At 49.0% G+C, this 9,494-nt stretch overlaps 1 protein-coding gene across 1 annotated transcript in view; it reads left to right on the top strand.

The window, feature by feature from the left end:
- The first annotated feature begins 988 nt into the window (after window positions 1–988).
- Window positions 989–9,494, top strand: part of LOC124716792 (myogenesis-regulating glycosidase-like) — a 34,952-nt gene continuing 26,446 nt past the window's right edge. Inside the window, exon 1 of the mRNA XM_047243341.1 lies at window positions 989–1,100. Coding sequence (XP_047099297.1) covers window positions 989–1,100 — 112 coding nt within the window. The remainder of the gene's footprint in view (window positions 1,101–9,494) is intronic.

Raw genomic sequence — 9,494 nt, 5'->3', positions numbered from 1 at the left:
ACTCATTTCTTAGGATCTATGCACCCAAATTACGTGAAAATGTAATCACATGTCAGTTCTAGTATAATATATTTGTCCAATGAATGCCCGTTTATCATCTGCATTTCTTCTTGGCGTAGCAGTTTTAATGGCCAGTAGTGTAAAGAAAGTAAATGAAAAAGGAGTTAAGTGGTGCTTGAGAGTGACATAGAAAGTGATCTAGTATTGTAGAGTGAGAGAAATCTCACTGCCTCTGTGCCAGTGATGACCGTGTGTTGGTTAGAAGGATGTCAGCTGGGTGCCTGCAACCAACCTGTCTGCATTCTAGACACACTGGTCCGACAGTTAGAGTTATAGCCTGCGATGCGATTTCGTAGGCCAGCAGGAGCACTCTCGTGGTTATCCTCTGCTCTCTGACTTCAAAATTGTACGTCAGTCTGGTGATTCGACCTGTCTTTCTGCCATTCATGAACAGCAATCCTGGGGGGGATGAGGGTGTTTTCAACAGGATAACGGTCGCACACATACCGCTGTTGTAAACGAACATGCTCTACAGCGTGTCCGCATGTTGCTTTGGCGTGCTCGTTCACCAGATCTGTCTCCTGTCGAGCACATATGGAACATCATTGGACGACATGTCCAGCGTCATCCACAAACAGCATTAACGGCTTCTCTGTTGACCGACCAAGGCATGGAATTTCATCGCACAAACTGACATTGGGCGCCTGTACAACACAATGCTTGCACATTTGCATGTTTGCCCTCAACGTTCTGGCAGCTACACCGGTTATTAATGTACCAGCATTTCACATTTGGAATGACTCAACTCGCACTTCCATTAACCTGTGATTTTTTAATATTAATCTCTTAAATATTGTACCTAGACAAATGTATACCCAAATTTCATCACTTACATTAAATATTTTTGTTGCTGCGATTATTTTTTCTATCAGGGCATACACACATATGCATGTCAGAGCATGACGTTTGCTGTTTTTTTTTCTGCAGAATGGGGGTGCCGCCATTGCTGTCGCTGCTGGTGCTGATGACGACAGTTGCGGGTGACGTCATCACTCGATACGACGAGAATACCGGCCGCACTGTCCTCTCCATCGAAAGAGGTGACGTCACTCCTCCATTGCAGCTATAGAAATGATTAAACCCTGCTACTGCTTGAACAATAGTTAGAGTCACACACTAGGTTTGAATAACACTGCATAGTGTACATCACAGGTAGTTGCTACCTGTTACGATTAGGAAATTTCCAAATTAGGCCCCTACGTGCATACTCACAGACGCACCTGTGGTTTCACAATGAACTACCAGAACTGGTTGTCTGCCAGTGAAACTGCACGATATTCGACTACTTTGTTTTTCACTATTTCACTCTAAAGCAAGAGATTTATTGTTCAGAAAGGACAATAAATAATGCTCATAAATTAAGGATAATGCTGATACATGGTGAAACAACGCTCTGTTGGGTGGTTTGGGGGTTAAAATCACCTCGGGGTATGACCATGCGGTGCATTTGACCTGCGGTCGTTGCACGATGGTGCTGGCAGCAGTCCACATACGCAGTGGTGTGTTGGTGCATGTCAGAGTACGGTGCAGCGAGTAAGTGTGCAGACGTTTTCAGACGAGATAGTGGTGACTGTGTGTTGAAAATGACTCAAAGAACACATATTGATGACGTTATCAGGGGTAGAATACTATGGCGAGTGGAGGCTGGTCAAACACAGCTCCTCTGAGGAGCTTCTTCAGAGGATTCAGGCAATGCTCACACGTTCAGAACTTCGCTCTCACTCGCCAGAGTTGCAAGGAGTTGTCCATAGGGTCGATTCCATCGTAGGTAAAATGAACACGTTGCACAGGGCTTCACCGACTTTTCCAACTTTCGATAGGTCTGTAGAACCATAGTCACGTTATGTCGAACGGTTGGAACAACATTTACTGGCACGTGGAATCCACGACGAAAATCGATGACGAGTTTTTTTTTTTTTAAAGCAGCATTCGGTCCACAGGTGTATCGTTTAATTCAACAATTGAACCCTCAGCACTCCCCCTCGAGATCTCTCATTTACTCACATTAAGGACTACCCTTTCAGTACTTTGACGCACAAATACGCGTCACCTCCACCCGTCAGACTTTCTTTTCTTGTCGAAAGTCTCCAGGTCAGACTTATTGGGAATGGATTACGACGCTCCAGGATCTCTCCCTCGATTGTAAATTCCGCTACGCCAACGTCGCCTGCAATCAGTCTTATGCCTCTTCGGTGATTCGCGATGTGGTGGTGTTTCACGCACCAGACGATGGTCTTTGGGCTGATATTTTGAAGTTACAGTACCCATACCTCGACACATGTCTGCCGATCACTCGTGCGTTTGAACAGTCTTACCGTCTACAACCATCGCATCTTGATCCAGCTGTTTTCGCGGCTCTCCAGTTGCCTAGCACCGAGCGGGAGCCTCGTCGATCCGTTGTCCCATTCCGTGACAGGAAGTCTTTCACCCAGCGTCCATCCTGCCAGACTGTTTCCGGACTCACCAACTGTCGGAGTGCCCCCACTGGCGAGCAAGATGCACGGCTTGCAGCCGAGCGGGCCATATCGCCGTGGTGTGTTAGGCTTCACAAAAACATCACGTCGATGCCACGCTTCCTGCGGATGCACGGGATCGTCACGAATTGTCACCTCAGGACCTGGAATCCTCGTATTCCATTGACGGCCAAGTATTCTCCATCATTCCCCAGTCGGGTGACCGTTTTCTCATTACCTTGGACGTCGCGCATATTCTGGTGGTCTTCCAAACTAACATGGCATCATCCGTCTCTATTGTAGACAGTGCTACATACCAACGTTTTGGGCTCGCCGGTTTTATCCCCGTACACGCGCGCCTTGCGCAGTTTCAGTAATCACTCTATATTCGCCGACGGCGTTTTATCCACACTAATATCTCCTACAATGGTCGTTCCTTCACTGCTCTGTTTTTGGTGGTCGGATCCCCTTGAGCTACTAATCTTCTCAGTGTGGACATTTTTGATCATCTGGGTTTATCAGTGCAAGCGGAGTCGATTCCCTCGTCGGATACCCTCCTCGCCAAGTTACTCAGAAAATACGACATGGTGCTTTCATTCTCCACCCCAGGAAGGGCCCGTCCGGTCCCCTTTTCTCTCCGAGACAGGTTCCAGGTGGAATTTCGCCACTTAGAGGATGAGGGCATCCTTTCTCCCTTCGCGCACACTCGCTGGCCGACGCCTATCGTGATAGTCGAGACGCCGAACGGTGATTTACGCATCTGTGGCGATTTTAAGGTCACGGTAAATTCCCAGTTCGTCATCAATGCCTATCCCGTCCCATCGGTGGATGACATAGTCTTGCGAGCTCGACCGTTTTCGTCAAAATTGATTTGCGTGATGCTTATTTCCAGCTGCCGTTGGACAAAGAATCGCAGCAGATCCTAGTCATCAATACCTAGTGTGACCGCCTCCCGTTTGGCACTGCAAGCGCGCCGCCATTTTCCAACGTTATTTGGAACGCCTCATAAGCCAGGTGCCCGGGGCGGCCAATTATCTGGACGATGTCATCGCGCGGTCGCTCGTCCGCGTTGGACCACGCGGACAAGCTGGACCGACTGTTCTATGTTTTTTCCGAGGCTAACCTGCGTTGCCGGAAAGAAAAGTGTGACTTTTTTGTGCGACAGATCAGCTATCTCGGGCTCACGATTGATGCCCGCAGCCTACACGTCTCTAGGGAGTATGTCACGGTGATTCAAAACCTGCCTCCTCCTACCAACGTGAAGCAACTGTAGACCGTCCTCGGTCAAATAAACTATTATCGGCGTTTCATACCCCATACCACCGAGATTTCGGCGCCCCTGACCAGGTTATTGCGCAAGGGCGCACGTTGGGTTTGGGATACGGCGTATGAGCCGGCTTTCACACGTCTCAAGTCAGCTGTCTCCCGCCCTCGTTGTCTGGCCGCTTACGATCCTTCCCTGCCACTCATCGTCGCCGCCGACGCCTTGAACTCTGGCCTGGCTGCGGTCGCCTCACAAGTAGTCGACGGCTTTGAGAGGCCGGTGGTTTTTGCATCGAAAAAACTGACCGAGGCTGAAAGCAAATACAGGGTGTCCGAAAAGACTTTCCCCGATTACATAAATTGACAACTCAGGCTAGAAGTAAGATACAAATATGAAACTTGTGTCCAATTGTTTACAACTATCACAGTGTTTTTCTGTTTTAGGTTTGCAGTACGTAAGTAGTGGATGAGGTGCAGTGCCCAAGAAGCCATGTTAACCAATCAGGAGAAGGCACAGTGTGTCCTGTGGTACCATGAGACACGATCACCAACCACAGTGCAGAGACACTTCCAGACAACATTTGGAAGGAATTCGCCTGATGTCAAGAGCATTAACGCCTGGTATGGGAAGTTCAAGAACACAGGATCGGTTGCTGACCTTCGACCAAGAACCTCAGCAGACAGGGCGGAAGCTGTAAGGCAGTCTTTTCTGCGAAGTCCGAAGAAATCGGTGCGCAGGGCCTCACGACAATTACAGATGCCAAAAAGCTCTCTCTATGACATTTTACACAAACATTTATTGTTTCGTGCATACAAAGTGAAAATCGCTCAGGCCTTGTTGCCCAATGACAGTTCACGTTGATATGACTTTGATGTCGAAATGCTATCACGTAATGAGGACGATGATGGTTATCTCAGACGAATTGCCTTTTCCGACGAAGCGACCTTTTTTGTCAGTGGAGTAGTGAATCGCCATAATGTGCGCATTTGGGGTTCACAACCCCCTGGCGAGGTCATGGAGTTCATCAGGGGCAGTCCAAAGGTGAATGTTTGGTGCGCGCTATTGCACAATCGAATTATCGGGCCATTCTTCTATGCTGAGGCAACCATCACATCTGCAGTGTATCTGGACATGTTGTAACTGTATGCTGTTCCTCAGCTGCTTCAGTATCACCCCGATGTCTTGTTTCAGCAAGACGATGCACCGCCTCATTGGGGTTTGGACGTCTGTGCCTATCTCGATATGACCTTTCCTGGGCGATGGATTGGTCGTGATGGGCCAATGGTTTGGCATCCACGCTCTCCTGACATAACCCCATTAGACTTCTTTTTATGGGGTTATGTCAAGGACGAGGTCTATCGAACACGTGAACCAGATCTTGAAACCCTGCGGCAACGGATATCCACAGTCGTTGAATCGATCCCTCCAGTGATGTTGGCTAATGTGTGGACGGAAATTGAATATCCCCTAGATGTGCTACGTGCTACCAAGGGTGCTCATGTGGAAGTTTACTGATGTGTGAAAAAAACTTTGATAGTTGAGTTATCAATTTATGTAATCAGGGAAAGACTTTTCGGACGCCCTACATAGTCAAATTGAAACGGAAGCTTTGGGTCTGGTTTTTGCCCTAGTGGAGGTCTACGATTTCGTGTACGGTCGTCATTAAACGCTGCAGATAGATCACAAAGCTTTGGTTTCTTTGTTTCATACAGGTGCTGCAGCACCCACCCGGACAGCGCGCCGCCTCCAGCGTTGGGTGCTCTTCCTGGCGACGTTCGAATTTGATATTGTCTACCGCGTCTCTGAACGGCACGCAAACGCCGATTTTCTGTCCTGGCTGCCTGCTGGGGCGGACCGTGAGTTTGACGCTTCGCTCTCGGTTTGTTTCCATGTGGTCCCGGACGTGGACGCAGCTCTGGACGCGCTTCCATTGGATGCTGATGTGGTCCAGTAGGCCACCGCTCGGGATCAGACACTGCAAGGTCTCCGCCACCAAACCGCTGCGGATTGGCCGACCATCCGTAGTAGCGTCCGCAATGCAGAGGTCCAGCACTTTTGGGATCATCGGCGCAGTCTCTTTTTCTGCAGTGACGTTATCCTTTTGCACAGTGATTCCGACGTTCCTCGGGTGGTCATGCGGCGTGATTTGCGCCGCTGTGTCCTCGACCTTCTCCAAGAGGCCATTGGGGCATCGTGCTCACCAAACAGCTTGCCCGCCGACACCTTTATTGGCGCGGTATGGATAAAGACATTGCCCACTTCATGTCAGCCTGCACCACGTGCCAAAGACGTCAGGCAGCACCCCACGCTAGTATTTTTCGTGGCCAGATGCTGTCGCTCCATGGGAACGTCTCCATTTGGATTTCGCAGAGCCGTTTCTTTCCCAGTGGCTCATACTGATCGACTCCGGGTCGGGATACCCTTATGTCTCCCGCATGACGAACACCAGCTCTGCTGAGACTATCAATATTCTCCGGCGCCTCTTTGCTCTCGAGGGACTTCCTGAAACGATTGTTACGGATAACGGTCCACAGTTTACTTCGACCAATTTTAAGCAATTCTGTACTGCCAATGAAATTTCCCTCGCCCACACCACCCCATTTCACCCTGCATCAAACGGCCGGGTGGAACGTTTTGAGCAGACATTCGAGACCCAGCCCTATAAGCTGCAGAGCCATCACCCACTGGAGGAGACCAACTTCTTCTTCTTTCCTTGGCTATGTACTGCGCCCCCCTCCTCCCCCCCACCCCCCCCACCCCCCCCCCCCCCGTCGGTAAAAGTCCAGAAAGTCCAGCAGAGGTACTTCACAGTTGACCATTCCACTAACCCTTATCTCTCCTGGTTCCTGAGGCTTCTTACCCTCCCTTCCGCCCACACGCCGACACACTCCTTTCGCGTAGGGCAGGAGGTCTGGTCGAGGACCTTCTCTCATCCATGGGTGCGCTGGGTGCCTGCGCCATCACCGAGCTCTGCGGCCGAGCGATGGTGTCTCTCAGGTGGGCCGACGGTTCCGCCGTCGTGAGCACCTCAACCAGCTATGCCCCAGTCTGGTGGACAACGACGCCCTGGCCGGGGGGGGGGGGGGGGGTAGCTGCCAGTGCCTGTCACCGCCCCCCCTGTGGCGGAACCTCCGCCTCCGCCTCCGCCTCCGCCGCTGTCTCCGCCGCCAGCTGCCCGTGCTGCGTTGCGTTGCCGCCTCGCGCCCCTTGCAACCATGAACCCATGGACGTCGACCAGGACGCCCCTACTCCTATGGACGTTTGGCTGCTGTGCGTTTTTTCCCAGTTGGAGAAATGTCGTAGCGGCCCCTTATTGTTAGAGGGCCCGCAGAACCGACACGCAAGATGGGTTGCTAACCCCTTTCAGCAGTGTAGAGAGAAACATCGCCATCGGACTGAAACAGTAACAGACTTTCGAAAACCACACAGAACTACTTCACCAGACAACATGCAACAGTGTTACACCAATCGGAACTCAAATGACTCTTAGTTCTTCCCTGCCGACCGCAGGACACTACACTGCTTGAGGGTCGTGAAGCGTTCAATTGTGGCAGTAAAATCAAATGCAAGTGGCTTATGTCAACCATAGGATCATCACACCGTCAAAACCAATTACTTTTAACACTTATAAATAATTGTCAGTTATTTTTGCTATCGGGTTTCCCAGACGGGGGTACTGTCAATTCCGAACGCATTCGGAACAGGGCCTGCAAGATTTCCTCCGTACCTCGGACTTGGAATAATTTCTCTCCAATGTATTTCTTATGGACAGCTAACAACCCAAAAAGCTCTGCGCATTATGATCAGTTCTAGTAGTGCATATAAGGCGGGAAGGACAGCATGAGCGGTATGTGCCGGCACACTGGTGAGGCTAAAACGGACTAGGTGTCCAGAGCTTTGCAATTGTTCGCAGCGTGTGACAGCAGACATTTAGCCCAGAGTGAGAAAACTTAAAGAGGCTGGAAGGATGTCAAACTACCACGTACCTAAGGACCGTGCAAAACGAATAGGGAATGCGGCACGTATCCACATGTTTGTGGTTACTATTCTCCAGCCTGAACACCTTTTATTTAAAAAAAGCAGCCGATACACGAATGAAAATAAATATTTCCAAATGTAGTTGGATTCAAATGAAAGAAATTGGTCCTGCTGTCTTAAAGACAAGAACAATGTTCAGTGAACCTGGAGACCAGAGCACGTACAACTTTACCACTGACAAAATAAAAAAAACTTTGTTTTACGGTCACAAAAATGTAAAAATAACTTGTCAGCTGAACAGAAAAATGACCTGAAACAGATGCTGTCGTATTTGAAAGTACCTAACATAAAAGTATTACGAAGAGTTAATCAATTTAAACTGCTTTGTGCTCTATAGAATTAAAAGAAGGATTAAAAATAATTTAATCACAGGGTAAAGTATGTGTAAAATTTATCTCTGAAATGTCTATTTTTAAGAAAACTGATAAGTGCTTGAGTTTTCTTTCATTGGCAGTTATCTCGTTTTTGCTGATACCCGAATGGCATTTAGTACATACTGAGTTTTTCTGAATTAATGCCTATTTTCATTGATAAAAGAAAGATAACTTAAAAAATTGCAACAGTAGATAATAAATGGAAATACTGTAGACGTTTTTCATTAAAATACTTTTGTAAAACAAAAAAGCTAAATAACTCGGAATCAGTGTTTTGGCACTTAGCCTGTTACACACTGAGGAGCCAAAGAAACTGGTACGCCTGCCTAATATCATGTTGAGCACCGGCGAGACCGCAGAAGTGCCGCAACACGACGTGGCATGGACTCGACTAATGTCTGAAGTTGTGCTGGAGGAAACTGACGCCACGCATCCTGCAGGGATGTCCATAAATCCGTAAGAGTACGAGGGGGTGGAGGTCTCTTCTGAACAGCACGTTGCAAGGCATCCCAGATATGCTCAATAACGATCATGTCTGGAGAGTCTGGTGGCCAGTGGAAGTGTTTAAACTCGGAAGAGTGCTCCTGGAGCCATTGTGCAGCAATTCTGGACCTATCGGGTTTCACACTGTCCTGCTGGAAATGCCCAACTCCGTCGGAGTTCACAAAGGACATGAATGGATGCAGGTGATCAGAGAGGCTGCTTACGTAAGTGTCACCTGCCAGAGTCGTATCTAGACGTATCAGGAGTCACATATCACTCCAACTGCGCACGCCTCACACCATTACAGACCCTCCACCAGCCTGAATAGTCCCCAATTGAAATGCAGGGTCCATGGATTCGTGAGGCTGTCTCCATATTCGTACACGCCCATCTGCTCGATACAATTTCAAACGAGACTCGTCCGACCAGACAACATTTTTCCAGTCAGCAACAGTCCAATGTCGGTGTTGACGCGCACAGACGAGGCATAAAGCTTTGTGTCGTGAAATCATCAAGGGCACACGAGTAGGCTTTCGACTCCGAAAGCCCATATCGATGGTGTTTCGTTGAACGGTTCGCACGCTGACACTTGTTGATGGCCCCGCAATGAAATCTGCAGCAATTTCCGGAAGGACTGCACTTAGGTCACGTTGAACGATTCTGTTCAGTCGTCGTTGGTCCCGTTCTTGCAGGATCTTTTTTCGACCGCAGCGATGTCGGGGATCTGATGTTTTACCTGATTCCTGATATTCACGGTTCACTCGTGAAATGGTCGTAGGGCAAAATCCCCACTTCATCGCTACCTCTGAGACGCTGTATCCA

The sequence above is a fragment of the Schistocerca piceifrons genome, chromosome 9 (assembly GCF_021461385.2).
Source record: "Schistocerca piceifrons isolate TAMUIC-IGC-003096 chromosome 9, iqSchPice1.1, whole genome shotgun sequence".
In the NCBI taxonomy this organism is placed as follows: domain Eukaryota; kingdom Metazoa; phylum Arthropoda; class Insecta; order Orthoptera; family Acrididae; genus Schistocerca; species Schistocerca piceifrons.
This window is presented reverse-complemented; position numbering and strand designations above follow the sequence as displayed.